General features: G+C 49.0%; 1 protein-coding gene and 1 long non-coding RNA gene across 5 annotated transcripts in view; one reads left to right on the forward strand and one right to left on the reverse strand.

Moving 5' to 3' along the window:
- Positions 1–25,877, forward strand: part of MGRN1 (mahogunin ring finger 1) — a 118,247-nt gene that overhangs the window by 67,487 nt on the left and 24,883 nt on the right. For 2 of the 4 annotated variants that reach the window (XM_029055181.2, XM_029055190.2), the window contains exons 7-12: positions 1,748–1,797; positions 3,913–3,960; positions 13,069–13,137; positions 14,567–14,726; positions 23,131–23,240; positions 25,021–25,086. In XM_029055181.2, the coding sequence (XP_028911014.1) occupies positions 1,748–1,797; positions 3,913–3,960; positions 13,069–13,137; positions 14,567–14,726; positions 23,131–23,240; positions 25,021–25,086 (503 nt within the window). The remainder of the gene's footprint in view (positions 1–1,747; positions 1,798–3,912; positions 3,961–13,068; positions 13,138–14,566; positions 14,727–23,130; positions 23,241–25,020; positions 25,087–25,877) is intronic. The other 2 variants (XM_029055182.2, XM_029055192.2) reach the window with 1 other exon arrangement.
- On the reverse strand, positions 463–4,038 carry LOC120638136. Its single transcript, XR_005659643.1, has 2 exons — positions 3,888–4,038; positions 463–651 (listed from the first exon to the last, which is right to left on the reverse strand). It is a non-coding gene; the product is annotated as an uncharacterized LOC120638136 (long non-coding RNA).

The following is a 25,877-nucleotide window of genomic DNA, read 5'->3' on the forward strand; positions in this document are numbered from 1 at the left end:
CTGGTTGTCTGCATTTTAATAATTTGCCTTCAGTCTTCAGCGGACACAGTCCTTGGCTCCCAGGAAAGCGGTCAGTGAACCGGGTCCTTTCCATCTGCCAAAAGCCAGCATTTTTCCAGGATTTTCATTGTGAAATAGTATTTGTTAAGCCCTTACTCTCCGTCAGGCGCTGTACTTGGCGCTGGGGTAGATACGAGCTAATCAGACTGGACACAGTCCACATCCCATGTGGGGCTCATAGTCTTAATCCCCATTTTACAGATGAGGGAACCCAGGTACAGAGAAGTGAAGTGACTTGCCCAGGGCTACAGAGCAAACAAGTGGTGACCACTTGCTCAACCACCCTCAGCTTTTTCCTCCCCTGAATTTGGATTGGGCAGCTGGTCTCACCAGGGGATTGCTTGGCCAATCTCTTCCCTTGGTTAATCACCTAAAACAAAGCAGAAGACTCCTTTGCAAGGATAAAGGAGGTTAGAGAGTGGTTTATTACTCATTAAATGGAGAACTAAGTAAACATCACAGGAGAGAGAATCATCAGGCAAAGCAGGCTGACCTTTTGAACCACGTCGCTGCCAATTCTTGGGTCTAGCCACAGTAGCAGCTGATGGAGTCTTGTTGTTCTCCCCATCATGTCCAGTGTTGTCTTCCTGCCTGTATTTTAGAGCACCTAATGATTCATTCATTCAGTAGTATTTATTGCGCGCTTACTATGTGTAGAACACTGTGCTAAGCGCTTGGAGTATAAAATTCGACAACAGATAGAGACAATCCCTGCCCAATAACGGGCTCACAGTGTACTGCCTTTTTGGTTCTCCCTAAACTCAGCGTGACAACCTAACCCAGAATACAAAGTGGGAGCCCCGCGTGGAACAGGGACAGTGTCCAACCCGATGATCTTGAAGCTACCCCAGCGTTTAGTATGGTGTCAGGTAGAAAGCACTTAGCAAATACCAGTATCGTGATCATTATGATCGTCATGACTCAAGGGAGAACAATTGTCATCGTTGCTCCAAATGATTAGTAATTATGCCTGCCACATCCAGCCCACTCGTCAAGAATTGCTGAATTGCTAGCGTCCTGGTAAATCCGTTCGTGTCAGCAGAACTCATCCTTGTGTGCCGAGCGAGCTAACAGAGGAGGAGTCAACCATGTCGGGTGTCGGGAGCCCCCGTGACAGATGAGATCAGTCGTATTTATTGAGTGCTTACTTGTGTGCAGAGCATAACAGGGGCATTTCCTGTCCGCAACAAGCTTAGTCTTGCGGGGTGGATCTTCAGATCTGGTCACCAGAGAGGGATCAATAGAGCCTCTAATAGGAAGCCCCATAAAAAGGAGTCAGGAAAGAGCACAGGCTTGAGAGTCAGAGGATATGGGTTCTGATCCCGGCTCTGCCGCCTTTCCTTTGTGTGGCCTTGGCCAAGTCCCTTAACTTCTGTCTGTGCTTCAGTTTCCTCATCTGGTAAATGGGGATGCAGACTGGGAGACCTATGTGGGACAGGAAGTGTGTCCAAACCGATGATCTCGTATTATCACCAGTGCTTAGTACAGTCCCCCGGCGCATAGTGAGCACTCAATAAATACCATAACAAAAAACCCTGGACCGTAGAGCTTGTAAACGATCCGAGAGTTGAAGAAGGCAGAGTCGGCGGGAAAAGAGGAGCCTCTTGGGGGCTCGATTCTTCTGGGCGACAGGTAAAATGGAGGCAGGCTAAGATGAACCGTAACCTTTCCTCTCTTCTCCTGGCAGTAATGGAAGTTACCGGTCATGCCCATGTACTCTTAGCTGCCTTCGAAAAGGTGAGTGTCGCCAACGTCGCCATTTGTATGACTTCATTCTGGGCCTGAACACGATCTCTGCTCTCAAGGAAGCTCACAAGCTGGTGGGGAAGGTGAGACAGGTGCTAAAATAATTTGCACATGGGGGAAGAAGGAAAAGAAGCTACGTGCCGGACTTAGTACGTAGGTAGTCGGGGATGTAAGAGGTAACCAAGTACTCTGGGAGGATCTGAGTAGGTCATTGTTTAGGAGGCATAAGAGTGGTGATAATAATCACTGTGGTACTTGTTAAGTGCTTACTGTGCGCCAGGCACTTTTCTAAGCGCGGGGGCATATAAACAAATCGGTTTGGACACAGTCCCCATCCAACGTGGGGCTCACAGTCTCAGCCTCCATTTTACAGATGAGGTAACTGAGGCCCAGAGAAGTGACTTGACCAAGGTCACACAGCAGACAAGTGGCAGAGCCAGGATTAGAACCCAGGTCCTTCTGACTCCCAGGCCCAGGCTCTGTCCACTAGACCACGCTGCTTCTGGTGACCTATAGCAGTCGATAGGGGATAGAACGTGGGGAGGTGAACGATTAATTGAGGAATGTGTCTTGGAGATGTGATTTCACAGTTTTTGAACATGACGACAGCTGTGGTATATTGGATGAGGGCTGGCGACGAGAAGCCGTGGTGGGGAACTTTGCTATTCCTTGGACTGCGCTGTACATTTTTACACTTCCCCTTTCCAGGCTTCTCAGCTTATGAAATTCAACCTTTACAGTAAGATTTCACTTCCATTCTCCACGCAGCATGGCTAATGGAAAGAGCACAGGCCTGAGAGTCAGAGAACCTGGGTTCTAATCCCAGCTCTGCCAAGTGCTTGCTGTGTGACCTTGGGCAAGTCACTTAACTTCTGTGTCTGAATTCTGTCCTCCCTCATATTTAGATTGTGAGCCCCACGTGGGACAGGGACTGTGTCCAACCTAATTAATTTATATCTATGCCAGTGCTTAGAAGTGTTTGACACATAGCAATTAAATACCATTTTAAAAAAAAAAATTGTTCCATAAATGATGGCACTGTTTTCTCTAGTCCTCTAGGTGATGTACAAGGGCTTTGTGTAAACACTGTGACTCACTATAATTTACAAATTGTTGTGGACAAACAGACTGTAAGCACTTTGTGGGCAGGGTATCGTATTCTCCCAAGTACTTAGTACAGTTCTCTGCACAAAGGAAGCGCTCAGTAAATACTAGTGATTGAATTAGCTCAATTTGTTTAATAGCTAGGTGCAGCTTTAGAGTGTGGCATTGTTCACTTGCCATCCATTCATTCGGTCGTATTTATTGAGCACTTGATGTTTACAAACGCTTGGGAGAGTACAACATTCCCTGTGTCGTAGTGGAAAGAGCAGGGGCCTGAGAGTCAGAGGACCTAGATTCTAATCCAGGCTCTGCCACATCAATCAATGGGTATTTATTGAGCGCTAACTTTGTGCAGAGCACTTGGAAGAGCTCAACAGCCCCATGTCTGCAGTGTGACCTTGCACAAGTCACTTCTCTTTGCCTCAGTTATCTGTAAAATGAGGATTAAATCCTACACCCTCCTACTTGGACTGTGAACCGCATGTGGGACAGGGACTTTGCCCAACCTGATTTACTTGTATCTGCTCCAGTGCTGAGAACAGGGCTTGGCACATAGTAAGCACTTAAGTATGATAATTATTTTCTTCAGTATCTCCTGGGTTTTTCTGACTCATATCCCTTCCCTAGTCAGAGCTTAGAGGGGATGGGAAATTTCATAGGTACTCAAATCTACTACAGTAGAAAGCAAATTTTCTAATTAGGACTGTGACCGTTCGGATGATTTAAAGTTTAGAGAGCCAAATCTAATTGTTCTCAGCTAGCTTAGACCAAACTACGCAGTTCTGTCGAGTGAGTTAAATCTCATTCCCAGTTATCTATGTCAGGAATGGGTTGAATAACCGGTTGGCCTCAGCTCCTCAGTATCTGGAAGATCATTTTCCCCTTTTGCCCCTGTTGATGTGAGGAGGAGAAAATCCCCAGTCAAGAGCACTGAGACATTGTTAATGCCCTTCTCGTTAGGTCACTTGTTCACTTACGCTCCTCTTTCTTTTCCTCCCCCAGCATGTTGATGGCAGCTTCTCTGTGAAACCTTTAAAACAAAAGCAGATTGTAAGTACCTTATCCTTCGTTGTAAGAGTTTTAATGCCAATGACTCTCTTGCATTCCACTTCCTAAGCCATAGGCTCCATTTGAAGGCTGTAGCGTTATCTCCTTTCCCTCTGTGAAAGGGGACAAACAGCAGCAGATCATTTATTTATAAGCAGCATGGCCTAGTGGAAAGAGCATGGGCCTGGGAGTCGGAGGGACCTGGGTTCTAATCCTGGCCCCCTGCCACTTGTCTGCTCTTTGACCTTAGGCGAGTCACTTCACTTCTTGTGCTTTGGTTGTCTCATTTGTAAAATGTAGATCAGGACTGTGAGCCCCAAATGGGACAGGGACTGTGTCCGACCCAATTATCTTGTATCTACCCCAGCCCTTAGTACAGTACCAACCACATAGTAAGCGCTTAACAAATTCCACAGTTATTATCATCATCATTAGTAAAAGGCTCACAAGGTGCAAACGCTACAAATCCCAGAGCACACCGTGAGCTTTCTCACACAGCTCCCCGTGACCTCAGTGGCCCGTGTCTCTGAGTTGCCGGCCAAGGTAGCTTCTGGTTAGAGGTCTTCGTGAGCCAAGATGTTCCTTGCCAAACCGTCGTACCCAAGCCCAACCATGGGGTTCTGGAGTTCTCTTTCGACCGGGCCAGACTTGAAAGGAGCCCTCAGCCTTCGCTGTCAGGGGCTACTGCTTCGGGGGATATTGCGGTAGCATGGCATCCCACAGAAAGTACCGCGTATGCACTGTGTGTAGCACTGTGTGGAGGTCACACTCGAACCAGGACCTTAGGCAAGATAGAACAGGAAGTGCCATGATTCAGATTTTGAGAGAAGTGCCTGTCCCCGACAAGGGGGGCAGCATGGCCTAGTGAAAAGAGGCCGGGCCTGGGAATCAGAAGTCCTGGGTTCTAATTCCAGCTCCACCTCAAGCCTGCTGTGTGGCCTTGGGCAAGTCACTTAACTTCTCAGGGCCTCAGTTACCTCATCTATAAAATGGGGATTACAGGGACTGTGTCCAACTCAATTATTTTGCATCTACGCCAGTGCTTAGAACAGTGCTTGGCACATAGTAAGCGCTTTACAATGGTACTTGTTATTAACCCAGACTTGAGGCGATTAGATCCAGCATCACCGGCCTCCACAGCCAGCTGGTTACTGGGTGTCGGAAGACTATCTCATTCAGGTCTTTCTCTGTGGCTCCTCTCTGTGACTACAATGTCCTACTTCCTCTTATGTGTGGGTTTTCACCAAATGCAAACCATTTTGCACCGGATGTATTGTCTTCCTGTGCCGTTTATCAAGCGCTCGGTCAGTTGAAGGGAAACTTCACCCTAAAGAAGCCCGAATGACCTAAAAGCTATGAAAAAATTCAAACACCAGGGCCCACAGTCCTATTGCATTTAAAAGGTCGGGGGGGGAGGTGGGAAGAGAGGGTCGGCGAGAGAACACTGAGGCTGCAGAGGAGGGATACCGGAGCTTGGACTCTCAGGGAATCAGGCGGGGAGCAGCCCGGCAAACTGAGCCCACTCTTCCTGCTGGGCCACGGCAGGTTCCTCTGAGCCAGTTGGGGTGTTGGGGGAGGGGTCTGATGCTGAGACTTTAGTGGAGAGGGGAAACCCTCATGTGAGCCAGCTAATCAAGTAGCTGGCATAGGGTTGCTCGTGTTGAGCAACTTCCTGCTCTGAAAGCCAACTTTGAATAATCAGTCAGTCGGTAAATCGTCTCCCTTAATAGACTGTCAGCTCGTGGTGGGTAGGGATGCGTCTGTTCTATTGATATCTTGTACTCTCTCAAGCACTTAGAACAGGGCTCTGCACACAGTAAGCGTTCGGTAAAGATGATGGATGGATGGATTGAGTGGGCCCATAGTGTTCTGCTGGGTGTGATGGGCATCTTGGCCCCCAACGAGTTCTTGTCTGGGTCGTTGATTAATTAATAATAATATTGGTATTTGGTAAGCACTTACTATATGTCAGGCAGTGTACTTAGCACTGGGGTATATACAAGCAAATCGAGTTGGACACAGTCCCTGACCCGTGTGGGGCTCCCAGTCACAATCCCCATTTTACAGATGAGGTAACTGAGGCCCGGAGAAGTGAAGTGACTTGCCCCAGGTCACACAGCAGACAAGTGGTGGCGCCCGGATTAGCACCCATGACCATCTGACTCCCAGGCTCTTTCCACTAGGCCACGCTGCTTCTCAGTTAATACTCAGTTAATTGAGCACTTACTCTTTGCAGGGCACTGTACTAAGCGGTTGAGAGAATGTGGTACAATAAAGTCGGCAGACCTAATCCCTGCCCACAGGAGCTTACAGCCTAGACGGGGAGGCAGACAGAATAAATTACAGTCAGGGGAGATGGAAGAATGTAAGAAAACGTACGTAGGTGCTGTGGGACTGGTGTCGGGGTGAATATGAAGTGCCTAAGTGGTCATTGTTTTTACGAGATGCTCTTCCCCTTGACTCTATTTATTGCCATTGTTCTTGTCTGTCCGTCTCCCCCGATTAGACTATAAGCCCATCAAACGGCAGGGACTGTCTCTATCTGTTGCTGACTTGTTCATTCCAAGCGCTTAGTACAGTGCTCTGCACATAGTAAGCGCTCAATAAACACTACTGAATGAATGAATGAATAAAGATCTGAGTGCGTAGGCAACACTGAAGAGAGGGCAGGCAGGGGATATGAGGGCTTACTCAGGGAAGGCCTCTTGGAGGAGATGGGATTTTTAGATGGGCTTTTGAAGGTGAGGAGAGTGGTGGCCTTTTGGGAATATATGAGAGGGAGTTCCAGGCCAGAGGGAGGATATGGGAAAGGAGTTTGTGGCAAAGATAAACAAGATTGAGGTTCAGAGAAGGTTGGCATTAGAGGAGTAAAGTGTACAGGTTGGGTTGTAGGAAATCAGTGAGGGAAGGTAAGAAGGGGAGTCCTTGATTAATGTGGAGGTAGGTGGGCAACCGTTTGAGGCTTTTGAAGAGTGTGGATGAATGAACTGAATTTTTTTTTTAAGAAAAATGGTCTGAGAAGCAGAAGTAAGGACTGGAGTGTAAGCTCTTTGTGGGCAGGGATCATGGAACTCTGTTGTACTCTTCTAAGTGCTTAGTACAGTCCTCTGCACACGGGTAACACTCCATAAATACCATCAGTGGAATTAAGTGGTGAGAAACAGGAGACAGGGAGATCCATGAGGAAAGAGGCTGATGCAGTAATCCAGGTAGGATAGGAGAAGTGCTTCAATCAGGGTGATAGCAGTTTGGTTGGTGAGGAAAGTATGGGTTCTAGAGATGCAGTGAAGGAAGCACTGACAGGATTTTGTGACACCGAGTCTGTGGGGTGAGACTGATAGAGATAAGACTGAGGTAATGGGCTTGTTAGGATGGTGGTGCCGTCTACAGTAATAGGAAAGTCTTGTCGGTTGTCAGGGTTTGGGTGGGAAGATGAGTTGTGAAAAATGTAGGTAGGTGAGAGGTGGGGAAGAACAATGCAGTTGGAATGCAAAGTAAGGAAAATTCTTTGGCTAAAGGGTCTTCCTTATTACCCCTTTGGAAGCTTAGAGGGGCTAAGCCCCCCAAGCAGCCTGGGTTTGAACAGTCTTTGTCATTCTAGTGAATTCTTTAGAAAAACCACAGCTAAGGCCATCTTCAACTTGTCAACTCATAGGAGCTTAGTTACCTTTAACTACTCCAGAGAGATGAGCTACCTTTTTTATTTCCTGTTCTCTTCACCTGTTTTATGATGAAACAAACGCTCCCGAGTCAGGTTTCGATGTAGGCTCTTCCCCGGTGAGGAGAAATGCCAGTGTCCCCTGGGTGAGCGATTCAGCAGAAGTGGGTGCTGACTGCAGGGAGTTGGGAGGGGAAGCTGTCAGCGTCCCCACAGAAGTGGAACTTTTGGGGCAATTACCCCGATCTCGTTTATCTCCCCGCCGACCTCTCGCCCACATCCTCTCTCTGGCCTGGAACACCCTCCCTCCTCATATCCGCCAGACAATTATTCTCCCCCACTTCAAAGCCTTATTGAAGGCACATCTCCTTCAAGAGCCCTTCCCTAAGCCCCCCCTTTCCTCTTCTCCCACTCCCTTCTGCATTGTCTAGACTTGCTCCCTTTGTTCATCCCGCCTCCCAGCCCCACAGCACTTAGGTAAATATCTGTAATTAATTTATTTACGTTAATGACTGTCTCCCCCTCTAGACTGAGCTCGTTGTGGACAGGGAATATGTCAGTTTATTGTTACACTGTACTCTTTTAAGCTCTTAGTACAGTCCTCTGCACAGAGTCAGCACTCAATAAATACGACTGACTGACTAGCTGGCCTGCTTCGCCCCTCTCAGTGTGTGAGTGGAGCTGACAGGAAACCAGAATCACCATGGAGCTGCTGGTCATGGTTCCTTCCAATCCCTGTCCTAGAGCTGTGGGCAGACACTCTGATTTCCAGAGTATGAGTGTGCGCCAGCCTTGGCATCGAGCCTGTTGTATCTTACTCTCCCAAGTGCTTAGTACAGTCCTCTACCCACTGTAAGCGCTCATTAAATACAATAGAATGAATGAGCAAGGAACAGACCCTCAGGACCCTGCCCACCCAGGCCTCAGTGGATCCTTCCTGACCCCGGCCTCAGCAGGGAAGGAAGGGTCTCCTCACCAACCGCTCCTGGTCTGGGTGCATCTGTCTTCTCCTCTACATGGATTCTAATCCCGGCTCTGCCACTTGTCTGCTGTATGACCTTGGGCAAGCCACATAACTTCGCTGTGTCTCAGTTCCTTCATCTGTAAAAGGGGGATCAAGACTGAGAGTCCCACCTAGGACATCCCAATTATCTTGTAACTACCCCAGTGCTAGGAAGAGTGCTTGACACATAGTAAGCACATTACAAATACTATAAGTATTATTCCTTCTTGGGTCCATTTTGGTCATGCGTCCATGCTTCGGGCCTGGGTGTGTGGTTGTATATGCACCTCCCTCACCCCGTATGTGCATCTGTGCTTGCGTGTGCCTGGCGGGTCACCTCCTTGACCCAAGGTGTGTGTCCACGTGCGCATCTCTCTGACCTCAGTGTGCCTACGTTTCCATTTTTCCCTTAGTCCCACACTCAAGGAGGCCCGCCCCCAATTCACCCACACACTAGCCCTGAAAAGCTGGCGTTCTTACTGCAGAGGGGGGAATAGAATCTGAAGAAAATAGCTCTTCTGTCATTTCTCAATAGGAACGTTGTTTGAGACATTCCTCTTCTCTGGAGTGATAATTGCGGTCTCTATTAGGCTTGGTTGGTTCAACTCTCTTTAATCCAGTGATTTCTCACTGTTGTTGGCTCCGGGTAAGTCATGCTGTTATCTTAATGTATCTGCCCCTGGCTTTGACGTTTGCTGATTTTTTGATAAAGTTGCACTCTCGGAGCTAGTTTTGACTCTCTAATTTTTGTGTCAATAGTTCAGAAAAAGCAGAGGAGACAGCAGATGGAGAACAGGAGAGCAGTCAAGCAGGGAAATATAGCACCATGTCAGTGGGAGGGAGGCAGGGAGTGATTTGCTAAGCACTTACTGTATGCCAGGCACTGTAAGCACTGGGGTAGAGACAAGATAATTGGGTTGGACCCAGTCCGTGTCCCACGTGGAGCTCACAGTGTGAATTCCCATTTTATAGATGAGGGAACTTAGGTACAGAGAAGTGAAGTGACTTGCCCACGGTCACAGAACAGACAAGTGGTGGAGCCAGGATTAGAATCCAAGTCCTTCTGATTCTCAAGCCTGTCCTCTATCAGAATGCTCTTCGACTCCTCCCCTTCCAACACCCAAATTCTGCTTCTGGGAAGATGTTTTCCACCCAGGAAAAACGTTGAGCCTGAGGCAAGGTTGGGATTAGGGAAGTCTTTGGACTTGTTGACTTCCTCTATATTTGAGCCTGAGTCTTGTTGGCCATCGAGCTAATCCAAGTTGGGCTTCGGGCCTATCTTGGAGGGCAGAGTTAGGCAGAGGCTTATGGCAGTGGTCTGGGTGGGCTCGAGTCTGACCTCTGCCCTTGGCCATTGTCAGGGCAGAAAGTGGTGTGATGGGAAGGAGTTTAGTTCCCTAAGGAAGACCAAAGGTCCCAACAAATATGGTCATAGTACGAAGTCCCCCACACGTGAAAGTCTGTGTGCAAGCCTGCTGGACTTCCCAAGCCCAGTCACACCCACGAGCAAATCCTTCCTCCCTCCTCCCATCGCCCCAACACACACAGTTTGGAAATCAGTCCGACTCTGCTGAGGCCCATCCCAAACCAGGCCAGGTCAGTACAAGCTTCACGCCGACTGGGCTTGGCTTGGGCGGGGCGTGACACTGGAACTCGGCCCATTCGGGGATTTGACTGGTTTTGACTGGAGAAGGTCGTGGTTTAGGGTGGATCTGGCAGCGCTTGCTGGAATTTGGCCGGGAGGGGCTCAGCCCAGTTATATCGAACTCGTAGAACAGTGCTTTGCGCACAGTAAGCGCACAATAAATATGACTGAATGAATGAATAAGGGCCACTAGCTGGAACAGTCTGAAGGGGATAGGGGCTGGGTGGGCACAAACAAGAATTGCACAGTTCCTGTATGGGATCAGAGCGCTGCCTCATCCACTGTGCCCCCGGAAACTACCAGAAGACTGTGGACCGGCCGGGGTCCGACACCCCACCCTACCCCACACCCCCGTTACACATCCTGACCCAGTGTCGCTGGTTCCATCACACCAGGACGCCTCACCCCAAAGCCTTCTGGAAAGAGAGTCAGGGTGGCACATACCAACAGTTCAGTGCACAAATAGCCTACAGCAGGAGGGAGAATGAGGAGAAACAAGGGGGCTAGTTAATCAATAACATGGATAATAAACTTTTAATGAATAATTGGGAGTGTATATTTTCTGCTTCAGTCTTTTCAACATTCCATGACCATAAAAGAGACGGGACACAAGCAGATAGCTTGCGTCAGCCAAAACCTCCGCCCCGCAAATCCCTTTTCCTTTCCTCTTAGGTAACTTCTCACTGTAATTTGAAAACTGACCTGACTGTAGCTGGGGAGTCAGATTCTGGCTGACCTCATTGTCTTGAAACGAAAACCCAGAAAATAAGTGCTGTGGGCTGTGTCCTGTGCTGAAATCTGGGCCGTTAGCTGCCGGGCCTTGAATCGAAGTGTTTGCGGCTGACCGGCTGGGTGGGTACGGTTGGGAAGCGGCGTGGCCTAGTGAAAAGAGCACGGGCCTGGGAGTCGGAGGACCTGGGTGCTAATCCTGCCTCTGCCACTTGTTTGCCATGCAGCCTCGGGCCAGGCGCTTCACTTCTCTTTGCCTCAGCTCTCTCACCTCGAAAATGGGGATTCAGTTCTTGTACTCCACGTGAGACCTGATGATCTTGTCTCTACCCCAGCATTTAGTACGATGCTGGACAACGGAGCAAACTCCGTTAAACTCTGAGGGGTTTATCTTGGTTAAGTGACTCCTGGCAGACAGTTATTCGACAGACAGTGATTCATGCCCCCTTTAAAGCCTTATTGAAGGCATACCTCCTCCAGGCAGAGTTCCCTGACTAAACCCTCCTTTCCTTTTTCCCCACTCCCTTCTGCGTAGCCTGATTTGTTCCCTTTATTCATCTGCCCTCTTGTCCATGTCTATAACTTATTTCTGTTAATGTCTGTCTACCCTCATAGACCGTAAACTCGTTGTGGACGGGGAATGTGTCTCGTTTATTGTTATATTGTACTTTCCCAAGCACTTAGAATAGTGCTCTGCCCATAGTGAGTGCACAAAAAATACAAATGACTGTCAGAGGCTAGAGTGGTGAGGAGATAATAATGGTATTTGTTAAGCGCTTACTATGTTGTAAGCACTGGGGTAGATAAAAGGTAAGCAGGTTGTCCCACTTGGAGCTCACAGTCTTAATCCCCATTTTACAGATGAGGTCACTGAGGCCCAGAGAAGTTAGGTGACTTGCCCACGTCACACAGTAGACAAGTGACGGAGCTGGGATTAGAACCCTCGACCTCTGACTCCCAAGCCCATGCTCTTTCTACTAAGCCACACTGCTTTTCTAATATCTTTTCATTTGGTACAAAGAGTCTTGAGTTACACACTTCCAGGATCAACGAGTCAGAGCCGCAGAAGAATTTTCAGTGGGTTAAGATCCCGGAAGGCAGCTAATAATAATAATTATGGTATTTGTTACATGCTTACTCTGTCAAGCACTGTACTATTTATTTTGTTAATGAGATGTACATCACTTTGATTCTATTTATTTGCTATTGTTTCAATGAGATGTTCTTCCCCTTGACTCTGTTTATTGCCATTGTTCTCGTCTGTCCGTCTCCCCCGATTAGACTGTAAGCCTGTCAAAGGGCAGGGACTGTCTCTGTTACCGATTTGTACATTCCAAGCGCTTAGTACAGTGCTTTGCACATAGTAAGCACTCAATAAATACTATTGAATGAATGAATAATAACAATGTTGGTATTTGTTAAGCACTTACTATGTGTAGAGCACAATTCTAAGCGCTGGAGTAGACACAGGGGAATCAGGTTGTCTCACGTGGGGCTCACAGTCTTCATCCCCATTTTACAGATGAGGTAACTGAGGCCCAGAGAAGTGAAGCGACTTGCCCAGTCACACAGCTGACAAGTGGCAGAGCCGGGATTCGAACCCATGACCTCTGACTCCAAAGCCCGGGCTCTTTCCACTGAGCCACGCTGCTTCTCCAATACTAAGTACTAATACTAATGAATACTAAGTACTGTGGTGAATACAAGCAAATCGAGTTGGACATAATCGCAGTCTCAATCCTCCTTTTCCAGATGAGGTAACTGAGGCCCAGAGAAGTGACCTGTCCAAGGTCACACGGCAGACAAGTTGCAGAGCCGGCTGCTGCCGGCTCCGATTCCCCAGAGGTGCCCATGCGGGGGTCAGCGAACCAGCCAGACTTCCCAATCCCATTCCCCCTGCTCTCTTCCTCTCTCCCGGGGCTGCCACGGAGCGACTCAGGCCTGGTCTCAGCTTTGCCTCGTGATCGTGCTTGTCTCGGCACGGTTCCTCGAGTGGCTCTTGGCCAGAGTCAAGCCCCACGCCGACCTTGGAGCCCGGGTGCTCCCGGAATAAACCAGCTTATTCTTGTTTCCTAGGTGGATCGGGTCAGCTACCTTCTCCAGGAGATCTACGGCATCGAGAACAAAAACAACCAGGAAACCAAGGTCTGCATGGACTTCCAAAATTTAAAAAATCAGGTTTACGGGAGTGGGAGGATATCGTTCATCCACATCGTTCTCCTTTCTTTTGACCTGGACATTTTTGGCTCTCCATGTAGAGGAAGCCATCCACGTTAAACTCCTCTTTCAAAGCAGGGTCCCCGCCCGGAAGTCTGCTAATGGCCGAGAGTTCCCCTTTGGGTGGGGGAAACGGGCAAGGGGATGGGGAAGGTGGTGCGTCAATCTCTGCTGGGGGCTTTCCCCTCCACGCTCCCATGAACATGGGCTGGAACCTGTCCCGGAGGACTCGTTTTCTCAATTTGGTCAAGTCTTTCTTGCCTGTGTAGCCTCAACTGCTTTATTTTTTTTAAATAGTATTTAAGGGCTTACTGTCTGCCAGGCACCGTACTGAACTCTGGGAAGATTTAAGCTAATCGAGTTGATTAGGTTGTTCTGAGGTTCAGCACCTTAGTACAGTGCCTGGCACATAGTAAGCACTTAACCAATACCATAAAAAAAGCCAGTCCCTATCCCGTATTGGGCTCACTGTCGTAATCCCCATTTTACAGAGGAGTCGTTCAGTCGGTCGTATTTATTGAGCGCTTACTGTGTGCAGAGCACTGTTCTGAGTGCTTGGGAGAGTACAGTACTACAGCAGATATATTCCCTGCCCAAAATGAGCTTACAGTTTAGAGGAGGAGACAGGCGTTCATATAAATAAAGGACAGATATGTGCTCTGGGGGCTGGGAAGGGGGACGAATAAAGGGAGTAAATCAGGATGAAGAAGCTGGAGAAGAGGAAAGGGGGGTTTAGGGAAGGCCTCTTGGAGGAGATGGGCCTTCAATAAGGCTTTGAAGTGGGGGAGAGTCATTGTCTGTCGGATATGAGGAGGGAAGGTGTTTCAGGCCAGAGACAGGAAGTGGTCGAGAGGTTGGTGGCGAGATGGATGAGATCGAGGTTCGGTGAGGTTAGCATTAGAGGAACGAAGTTTGCGGGCTAGTAACTGAGGAAGGAATTGAGTCACAGAGGAGTGAAATGACTTGCCCATGGTCACGCGGCAGACAAGTGACAGAGCTGGGTTTAGAACCCGGGTTTTATGCCTCCCAGGCCCGTGCTCTAATAATAATAATAATGGTATTTGTTAAGCGCTTACTATGTGTCAGGCACTGTCCTAAGCAGTGGGGTGGATATGAGTTAATCAGGTTGGACACAGTCCCTGGCCCACACGGGGCTGACACTCTTAATATCCATTTTACAGATGAGGTAGCTGAGGCCCAGAGAAATGAAGTGACTTGCCCAAGGTCACACAGCAGAACCCATGACCATCTGACTCCCAGGCTCGTGGTCCACTAGGCCACTCCGCCTCCTTCCCCCCGGGACCTCCCTTCTCCCCGTCCTGGGATAAACCGATCTGGACTCTGCCTCTCTTTGCAGCCCTCCGACGACGAGAACAGCGACAACAGCAACGAGTGTGTCGTGTGCCTGTCGGATTTGCGCGATACGCTGATCCTGCCCTGCAGACACCTGTGCCTGTGTAACTCGTGTGCGGATACCCTGCGCTACCAAGCCAACAACTGTCCCATCTGCAGACTGCGTGAGTACTCCGTTTCCTCTCCAGCCCCTCTGGTCCCCCCGCACTGGCCTGGCCGGGGGAAGGTGAGCCCGATATTGGGCAGGGATTGCCTCTATCTGTTGCGTAATTGTCCATTCCAAGCGCTTAGTACGGTGCTCTGCACATAGCGTTCAGTAAATACTACCGAATGTCGTTTCTGCCGGGGCTCACCCCGTCGCGGTGGCTGCTTTCTGGGGATGGTGGTGGTGCTTTTTGACTCCCTTAGAGAAGCAGCAGCGTTCCTTCAAGATGAAGAGTAGAAGTAGGAGGAGTTGACGAGGAGAGAAGCCACGTGACCTAATATTAGTGATGGTATTTGTTGAGCGCTTACTCTGTGCCAAGCGCTGCGCTACGTGCTGGGTAGACACAGGGTAATGAGGATGTCCCACATGGGGCTCACGGTCTTAGTCCCCATTTTACAGATGAGGTCACTGAGGCCCAGAAAAGTGAAGTGACCTGCCCAAAGTCACACAGCTGATAAGTGGCGGAGCCAGGATTAGAACCCACGACCTCTGACTCCCAAGCCCGGGTTCTTTCCACTAAGCCACGCGGAAAGAGCACAGGTTCTAATTCCAGCTCCACCCCTTGTCTTCTCCGTGACTGTGGGCAAGCTACTTCATTCCTCTGGGCCTCAGTCACTTCATCTCTAAAATGGGAATTAAGACTGTAATCCTTAGGTGGGACAAAGACTATGTCCAACCCTGTTATTTTATATTCATTGTCGTATATATTGAGTGCTTACTGTGTGCAGAGCATTGTACTAAGCGGTTGGAATGTACAGTTCAGCAACATACAGACAATCCATGCTCAATACAGTATCCAGCGCAAAGTAAGCACTAAAAAAAAATACCATAAAACAAAACAACAAAAACAGAGCATGGACCTCGGAATCAGAAGAACCTGGATTCTAATCCTGGCTCTACCACTTGTTTGCTGTGTGACCATGGGCAAGTCACTTCACTTTTCTGTGCCTCAGTTACCTCATCTGTGCAATGGGATAAAGACTGTGAGCTCCCCATGTGGGACAGAGTCTGTGTCCAACCTGATTAGCTTGTATCTGCACCAGTGCTTAGGACAGTGCCGGGAACATAGTAAACGCTTAACAATTATCACCATTATTATTGTTATTATTATTATTATTATTATTATGGGCCTTTTCTCCCTCCCGGTATGTGCTTCGTGTCTGGGAAGCGGTGTCACCTTGTGGAAAGAGCACAGGCCTGAGGGTCAGGGGGCCGGGCCTCCGATTCCAGTTCCTCCACTTTCCTCCTCTGTGACCTTGGGCAAGTCACTTCATGTCTCTGTCCCTTGATTGCCTCCTCTGTAGAATGGGGATTCAGTACCTGGTTTGTTGTTGTTTTTTTTAATGGTATTAAGTGCTTACTATGTATCAAGCACTGTCCTAAGCACTAGGGTAGGTACAAGATAGATTGGACACAGTCCCTGTCCCACATAAGGTTCATAATCTCAGGTGGAGGGGGAAGGATTGAATCCCCATTTTCCAGATGAGGTAGCTGAGGCACAGAGAGGTAAAGTGACTAGCCCAAGGGCACACAGCGGACAGGTGGTGGACCCGGGATTGCAACCCAGATCTTCTGACCCCAGGCCCGAGCTCTTCCCACTAAGCCTCACTGCTTCTCTGCCTGTTCTCCTGTGTAGAATGTGAGCCCCATGCGGGACAGGGACCGTGTCCAACCTAATAATCTTACATCTACCCTGGGCTTATTGCTTTTCTTAGCACATAGTAAGCGCTTAGCAAGTACCACAGTCATCTTGTTATTATTAGGGACTGTATGTCATCTGATTGCACTGCATCTACTTAAATGCTTAGTACAGTGCTTGGCACCTATTACCTCCTTAACAAATATCACGGTTAGCATTAGTAATACTTTGTTTTTCTATAGTGATTTTATTCCCAAAGCACCCTCACATTAGTGATCTCATTTTGGCCATTGGTTAAAAATAGCAACAATAATGATGATAATAAGCAGGAGATTTTTCTTCTGTAGTATTGAGAAGCAGTGTTGTCTAGTGGTTAGAGCCCGGGCCTGGGAGTCGGAAGGACCTGGGTTCTAACGCCAGCTCCGCCGCTTGTCTGCTGTGTGACCTTGGGCATGTCACTTCACTTCTCTGTATCTCAATTCCCTCTTCTGTAAAATGGGGATTAAGATAATAATAATAATGTTGGTATTTGTTAAGCCATTACTATGTACAGAGCACTGTTCTAACCGCTGGGGTAGACACAGGGGAATCAGGTTGTCCCACGTGGGGCTCACAGTCTTAATCCCCATTTTACAGATGAGGTAACTGAGGCACAGGGAAGTTAAGTGACTTGCCCACAGTCACACAGCTGACAAGTGGCAGAACTGGGATTCGAACCCACGACCTCTGACTCCAAAGCCCGTGCTTTTTCCACTGAGCCACGAAGCTCCTTGACTGTGAGCCCCATGTGGGACACGGACTGTGCCCAACCTGATTAGCTCGTATGTACCCCAGCGCTTAGTACAGTCCCTGGCCCATAGTAAGCGCTTAACAAAAAACATAACCAAAAAAGTATCAACCCAGGAATTGTATCGGCTCTACCATTGTCCTGGGTGCATCACTCCGTCCTTGCGTGGAAAATGGGGATAATGATGCTGATCTTTATTACTATCATTAGTATTAATAATAACAATAATAATATTTACATCCAGGACTTCCCGGAGAGATTGGAGGGGTGGTTGGACATGGCTCATAAAGAGCAATGACACTAGGCCACGCAGCTTCCTGTGGTGGTAATAATACCAATAATTATGATGGTATTTGTTAAGCATTTACTGCGTGCCAAACACTGTTCTAAACGCCGGGGCAGATACAGGGTTATCAGGTTGTCCCACTTGGGGCTCACAGTCTCGAACTCCATTTTACAGATGAGATAGCTGAGTCACAGAGAAGTGACTTGCCCAAAGTCACACAGCTGACAAGTGGCAGAGTCGGTATTCAAACCCACAACCTATGACTCCCAAGTCCGTGCTCTTTCCACTGAGCCACGCTGCTTTGGTAATGATAATAGTAACAATAATAATAATAACAGTGGTTTTTGTGAAGCACTTAACTATGTGCCAGGCACTGTACTAAACCCCAGAGTGGATAGAAGTAAATCAGGTAGTCGGGTTGGACAGTCTCCGTCCCATATGGGGCTCGCAGTCTCGATCCTCATTTTACAGATGAGGTAACTGAGGCACAGAGCAGTGAGGTGACTTTCCCAGGGTCACCCAGCAGACGAGTGGCGGAGCCGGAATTAGAACCCAGGTCTGGACAGACCGCTCCCAGTCAATGAGGAGACGTGTCTACAGAAACTTTCTCAGGCCAGAAATGCCTAGCTGCTGCTCAGCCAAACCTTTCGAGGTTTTCCTCTGAGCCCAAGCGAGCCAATAGCAAACCAACCCACCTGGTGTTGGCTGGTGTGGGACGTATTGTTTGGGTCATTAAAACGCCAGCAGATTCTGTGAACAAAACTCCCACCTTCCTTTAGATCTGACCGCTGTCATCCCATAGATACGCAGATTCCCAACAACATGCCCCAACAAATCCAACATCAGTCATGGGTCTTGTTCATTCGGCTTAATGAGAAAGCCAACAAACCAGAAAGAAATGTGAGGGACACATTTCACGGAGAGCGGGCTCAGGGAAAATGCTGGTGATTTCCCGGCTGAAACTGGGATGATGACAGCTACGCAGATGTGCATGAGCTGGATCCAAAAAATCGGCTCTGTTTGGCTCTGAGCCACTTCATTCACTCGATTTGCTGGTTGTATGATGTTTTTCTTTGCCCCACCCCCGCCCTTCTCTGTCTTTATTAGCAAACTCCAACCCACACCCAGGGCTCCATTGGTATTATAAGGAGCAGTGGTTTATATGTGAGCAGCACTGTGGCCTAGTGTGAAAAGAACAGGCCTGGGGGTCGGAGGATCTGAGTTTTAATCCCGGCTCTGCCCCTCATCTGCTCCGTGACCTCGGGCGAGTCACTTCTCTCTGCCTCAGTTACCTCATCTGGAAAACGGGGACTCATTTTCCCACGTGGGACATGGACTGGATCCAACCTGATTGTCATGTAGCTACTCCAGTGCTTAGTACAGTGCCTGGCACAGTGTAGGCACTTAATGGATAACATTAAAAAAAAGGAAAATAGCCCTATGGCACCCTCTAGACTGTAAGATCGTTTTGGGCGGGGAACATGTCTGCTAATTCTGTTGTTTAACAGTCTCCCAGGCGCTTAGTACACGGTAAGTGCGCAGTAAATACCATCGATTGATCCCTGGCCTCAAGTGTTCCCAGAACCACTGGACTCCTCTGGAATCTGGTTCAGCCTGGTGTTGCCCTGAGTCTGATCTGGTGTTCAGGGTGATAGAGTCCTCCTCGGGGCCATGAGATCCATCAGGCCAACTGGGGGCGCTGTGGATCACTGGGGCAATTAGGGCCTTGGACCTGGTGCTGCTTTGGCCTGGACTAGTTACTCCAAGTGGGCTTAGGAGCCAAATAGCCAGGGACGCATCAGGGCCGGTGGAGAGAACGTGGATCTAAGAGTCAGAGGACCTGGTATCTAGTCCCGGTTCTGCCGGGTGCCTGTTATGTAACCTTGGGCAAGTCACTTCAGTTTTCTATGCTTCAGTTTCCTCATCTGTAAAATGGGGATTCAATACCTGCTCTCACTCCTTTTCAATAATAATAATGGTACTTGTTGGGCACTTACTATGTGCCAGGCACTGTTGTAAATGCTAGGGTAGATACAAGTGAATCAGGTTGAACACAATCCCTGTCCCACATGGGGCTCGCGCCCTTAATCTCCATTTTACAGATGAGGTGACCGAGGCCCGGAGAAGTTAAGTGACTTGCCTAATGTCACACAGCAGACGTGGTGGAGGCGGGATTAGAACCCATGACCTTCTGATTTCCAGTTCCAAGCTCTAGCCACTACACCAGGCTGCTTTATAGTCCTTAGACTGTGAACCTCATGTGAGACAGGGACTATGTCCAATCTGATATTCTCGTACCTACTCAACCGCTTAGCACAAGACTGGGTAAGATCCCTCTAGACTGTAAACTAGATTGTGGGCAGGGAGTGTGTCTGTTTATTGTTATATTGGCCTCTCCCAAGCGCTTAGTGCCACCATAATATTCACTAGAGGTGATGACGTAGTCACTTCCCCATTTATAGTCCTGTTGGTCAGATCTTAGGAATGGTCTGACGATGAAAGGGAAAATCAGCCTCATTTGACGCACCTAGTGTTCATTGAGAAGATGGCCTTCTTGGGGCAAGATTTAAAACGGGAATGGGTTTTGTTTTGGGGGGATTTTTTTTTTAGATTTGCTAGTCATCACTCGGGCTGAATGCTGGGATTTCTGTTTGTTGACTGGGTGTAGAACTAGCTTGAAAATTCTCGCTCCGCTCCCTTGGTAACGAACAGCCAGGGCTGTTCTTGCCACAGTGTGGGTGTGTGAGAAATTGTGATGACTGACTGAAGAGGAGAAGGAGATCTGATCTTTCCCTCTCTGGGCTCTCTCGCCATTGCAACATGAAGGGGGGAAAAATAAAAAGGAGTTCAATTGGGAGCAGTCAAGAAACCTGACCGGAAAGAGATTAGTCCAGAAGGAGCAAGATCGCCTCCCAATTGGGAAAGGAAACCAGTAATGATGATGATGATAATTGTGGTATCTGTTAAGCACTTACTATGTGCCGAGCACTGTACTGAGCTGTGGGATAGACACCGATAATGGGTTGGACAGAGTCCCTGTTCTACATAGGGCTCGCAGACTTAATCCCCATGTTACAGATGAGGAAACTGAGGCACAGAGGAGTTAAGTGACTTGCCTAAAGTCACAGAGCAGATATGTGGCAGAGTCGGGATTAGAACCCATGTCCTCTGACTCCCAGGTCCCTGCTCTTTCCACTAGCCACAACTAACAGTTACGTATAATGAGCACATTAATGCCTGCCTGAGAGAAGGTTGGAAATCTATCAATCAGTGGAATATTTTGAGCATTTATGATGTACAGACCACTGTTACTAAACAGATGTGAGAATACAGAACAGCAGAGTTGATAGAAGGAGTATGGTGTAGTGAGTAGAACACGGGCCTAGGAGCCAGAAGGTCTAATCGCAGCTCCACCTCTTAATAATAATAATAATAATAATAATAATAATAATGTTGGTGTTTAAGCGCTTACTATGTGCAGAGCACTGTTCTAAGTGCTGGGGTAGATGCAGGGTAATCAGGTTGCCCCATGTGAGGCTCACAATCCCCATTTTATAGATGAGGTAACTGAGGCCCAGAGAAGTTAAGTGACTTGCCCAGAGTCACACCGCTGACAAATGGCAGATCCGGGATTCGAACCCATGACCTCTGACTCCCAAGCCCGGGCTCTTTCCACTGAGCCACGCTGCTTCACTTGCTCGCTGTGTGACCTTGGGCAAGTCACTTCACTTCTCTATGCCTCAGTTACCTCATCTGTAAAATGGGGATTAAGACTGTGAGCCCCAACGTGGGACCGAGACTGTGTCCAATCTGATTGCCTTGTATCTACGCCAGTGCATGAAACATAGTAAGTGCTAAACAAATGCCATTATTATCATTAACACCTGCCCTCAAGGAGCTTACAGTCTAGAGGGGAAAGCTTGAATTTATTCAGTTTCAACACTGTCATCACCGCCCCCTGGTTTCATCGAGTGTGGTTCACACATTTCAGGTTTAGCAGAAGAGAAGATGGTGTCCCTGCATCTCATTAATTCTCGCCACCCTGCTAGCGGCAGTTTCGGGGGGAATCCATCTTTTGATTATGATCACCGAGTCGGGAACTGGCAGAACTAATAATAATGTTGGTATTTGTTAAGCACTTACTCTGTGCAGAGCACTGTTCTAAGCGCTGGGGTAGACACAGGGGAATCAGGATGTCCCACGTGGGGCTCACAGTTAATCCCCATTTTGCAGATGAGGGAACTGAGGCACAGAGAAGTGAAGTGACTTGCCCACAGTCACACAGCTGACAAGTGGCAGAGCTGGGATTCGAACTCATGACCCCTGACTCCAAAGCCCGTGCTCTTTCCACTGAGCCACACTGCTTCTCAAGACTCTGCAACTCTTGTCCCTCCCCTTTAGACGGAGAGCCCCGTGCGGGACAGGGATCACGTCCGACCCCACTCTCTTGTATCCACCCAGTGCTTGGCACATAGTGAGCTCTTAACAAACGCCACAGTTATTATTATTATTGCTTGATGCCTACACTACGCTTACTACACTATTAATATGCTATGCTGTGAATATTATGGTGGTACTAAGCGCTTGGGAGAGTGCACTGTACCAATAAACAGACACATTCCCCGCCCACGCGAGCTTACCGTCTAGAGGGAGCTTACCCAACCCTGAGCCACGCTGTCCAACATTCCAGCATTTAGTACCAGTGCTCGGCAAATAGCGCTTAACAAGTATGACAATTATTATCATTACTATCTCCAGATATCTGACTTTGCTGAAGCTGTAATTGGAGGTAGAAGCTAAATGTTTCTTCTCACACGCAGCCTGTTTAGCTAAGAAAGCTAAAGTTGGTGACTAAGGCAGTTGTGTTTTTGTTGGGGTTTTTTTTTTTTTTTCTGAGGAGGAGGAGGAGGAAGTGATGAGCTGACAGAAATTTTCCGGCTCTCTCTATTCCCCCTTGACACAGAATGGTAGTTGTTACATAATGGTGCTTGTTAAGTGCTTACTCTGTGCCAACCACCATTCTAAGCGCTGGGACAGATACAAGTTCATCAATTAAATACAGTCCCAGTCCCACAGCGTGGCTCGGGGGAAAGAGCCCGGGCTTGGGAATCAGAGGTCATGGGTTCAAACCCCGGCTCTGCCACTTGTCAGCTGGGTGACTGTGGGCAAGTCACTTCTCTGTGCCTCAGTTACCTCATCTGTAAAATGGGAATTAAGACTGTGAGCCTCACGTGGGACCACCTGATTACCCTGTATTATCCCAGTGCTTAGAACAGTGCTCTGCACATAGTAAGCGCTTAACAAATACCAACAATATTATTATTGTTCTAAGTAGGAGGGAGTAAGATTGAATCTCCATGTTCAGATGAGGGAGCTGAGGCCCAGAGAAGAGAAGTGACTTGCCCAAGGTCACACAGCAGATGAGTGGCAGGACCGGGACTAGAACCCGGGCCCTGCTCTTCCCACTGGGCCGCACTCCTCCTCACCCTCCTCGGCCCAAGTTTCTGAAATAGGAAGAGTCCTTGTCCACCCACGCTGCGCAAAGAGCCGTGCCTGACGCACCACCTGGGCGTCCCAGAGGCGCGGGCACTCCGACGCTAAGCGGCCGCCACCGTCACCCCCGCTGACGGGTTCCCACCTTTTTCCTTTAGCGTTCCGAGCCCTCCTACAGATTCGGGCGGTGAGGAAGAAGCCCGGAGCCCTCTCCCCGGTCTCCTTCAGTCCCGTCTTGGCACAGAGCATGGATCACGACGAGCACTCTGTAAGTGATGCACAGAGTCTCCCGAGCCACCCGAAGGCGGAGGAGGCAGGGAGGGAGAGGCCCAGGGTGAGGATCGCTGGGGTGGGTGGGTCACACCTTTCGGGCCCAAGAGGGAGCGAGGTCCAGTGACGTAATAACTGGTGTTTGTTAAGCGCTTATCGTGTGCCGGGCACTGTACTAGCGCTGGGGTAGATGCAAGCAAATCGGGTTGGACGCAGTTCCTGTCCCACGTGGGGCTCACAGTCTACATTTTACAGTTGAGGTAACTTGAGGCCCAGAGAAGTGAAGTGACTTACCCAAGGTCACATAGCAGACAAGTGGAGCCGGGATTAGGCTCCAAGTCCCAGGCCCGTACTCTATCCACTACGCCACGCTGCTTCTCGGCAGCCTGGACATGAGCCTTGATGGTAGCGTGAGGGCCTCAGAGTTCTCCTAGGCTCCCCCCGCCCCGCGGCGATAATGGAATATATTCCGTCGCCAGACTTCCCGGGACCTGAAAGCGTCTGAGCCGCGCACAGAACTCGGAGGGAGGGGAAGTTCTGCTCAGAAGCCATTTTCCTCAGGTCCAATGGCGGAGCCAGATGGCCGAAATCATTCTGGGTCGTGAGGAAGACTTAAGGCGGTCCTCTCCGTCGATATGTCGAGGACGGCCCTTCTGGCTCTTGCCGGTTGAGACATCCGTTTTCCTCACGTTCTCCCGGTGGCTGTGATGCCCGCGTGCTCACATCCCGGCGTAGGTGCCGATTAGAAACGGGGGCCGGGGAGGGGGAGCGCTTACTCCTGGGATGACCAAGAGCTTTGACGGTTCCGAGTGCTTTTGGACAAGGAGCGAAGATCCAACGGGTTTGTCCTTTTTGCAACCCACCAACCTTTCCAACTGCATGTTCTCGAGAACGAGAAGGTCTGTTCCGTGGCTCGGTGGGGGGTGGGGAGTTCCTACGGCTGGTACGTTAAAGGGACACTGTCAAGCAATGGATTTCATTGGAAAAAAAAAAAAAAGTCACCCAAACAAAAATTCTCAAACCTCAACCTTCCAAACAGCGATCCCAAACTCAGAAGCCCGAGACGTGGTTTTCCCAGCCCACCTTCCCTCCCACCAGCGAAAATCAGAACTCATCCTGGGCCAGGAGCCGTTCACAGATTTCCTCTCGGTGTAATCCAACAGGATCAATCCATCGGTGGTATTTATCGAGTGCTTACTGTGTGCAGAGCACTGAGCTCAGCGCTTGGGAGAGTACAGTTATAGCAGAGGTGGTAGGTACGTTCCCTGCCCACAACGAGCTTACAGTCTAGAGGGGGAGGTGGACATTAAAAGAAATAGATAAATTATGGCTATGTAAATGGGTGCTGTGGTTCTGAGGGAGGGGTGAAAAAAGGGTGAAAATCCAAGTGTGAGGGCAACTCAGAATGCAGAGGGAGACAAGGAAGTGAGGGCTTAATCAGGGAAGGCCTCTTGGAGGAGCAGAAGCGAGTCTCTTGTCTCTCCGTGGCTGTTTCCGGACATCGTAGGGCTATTTATGTAGGGTGGTGGGGGTTTTTTCGGTCCTTTGGAAACTCGGGTGTGTGAGAAATTTTCAGGGTGCAAAGGACCCTGAACCGACCAACAGAGAGGGGTCCTGTGAGTGAGCTGAGCCTTGGGAAAAGGACAGGAGACTGAGCGGAGGGGAGGGAACCCCCACCATCCAGAGCGAAAAGCCAATTGGAAAATTCCGCTCCAGTCGTTTCCAGCGGTGCATGAGGGATGGTGGTTATTGTAAAATCTATGATTTTTTCTTGACAGTGTCCCTTTAAAAAATCAAAGTCGAACCCTGTCTCATTGGCCAGCAAGAAACCTAAAAGGGAAACAGTAAGTGTACTTGGTCCTACTTGGCTATGTTATCGCCCCTTCTTCCTTCCCCACCTTCTCTCCCCACCCCCTCCCAACCCCCTCGCCAAAAAAATAATCACTAGCATGGAAAGCTCCTCTCACTCCCAGCAGGTTTGCTAACCTCGATGTTTCATTTATTTTAACCCGACAAAGCCAGATCTGCCCTTCTCCATCACTGTTCCCCCTCGACCCCGCGCACAGAAATGAAGCTTCTTGCACAAGAGAGAGACTGAGATCAGTATGCCACACCATCAGCTCAGAGATCTCTTGCCAGCTTTGCTTAAGCTCTTTAATTTTCTTTAAATGCTCACGTTTACCCTTTTTTTTTCCTGCTGGCAATGGGACTAGAGATGCCATGTTGAAGAACTAATGTTGTTGCTTTTTTTTTTGTCGTCGTCGTTTTGGTTTTGTCTTTTTATTGCAAACAACATCTCTTACAGGGATCTGATCCCCCTGCCTTCCTTGATCTGTGTTCAAATCGTCGTTTTCGCCAACCGAGTCCAACCACCGTGGGGAGTAGCGTGGGTGGGTGGGTGGCCACAGAAAGACATTGCCGCTGGGTACCGAGCCGCTCTGAATTGAAAGTGAACCGTGCCTGCTCTAGTGAAAGATAGGGCCTTGAAAGCGGTGGCTGATAGTTGTGGTAGAAACTTCTAGGGGCGTATTTTTGGAGGAGGGGGTGTAGCTTTAGGACGAAATCCTACACCAACCATCTCCCCGCTCTTCTGCCACCCAAGAAGGCTGATGGCGAAAATGGAATTCCGGGCGGC

Source organism: Ornithorhynchus anatinus, chromosome 2 (assembly GCF_004115215.2).
Source record: "Ornithorhynchus anatinus isolate Pmale09 chromosome 2, mOrnAna1.pri.v4, whole genome shotgun sequence".
In the NCBI taxonomy this organism is placed as follows: domain Eukaryota; kingdom Metazoa; phylum Chordata; class Mammalia; order Monotremata; family Ornithorhynchidae; genus Ornithorhynchus; species Ornithorhynchus anatinus.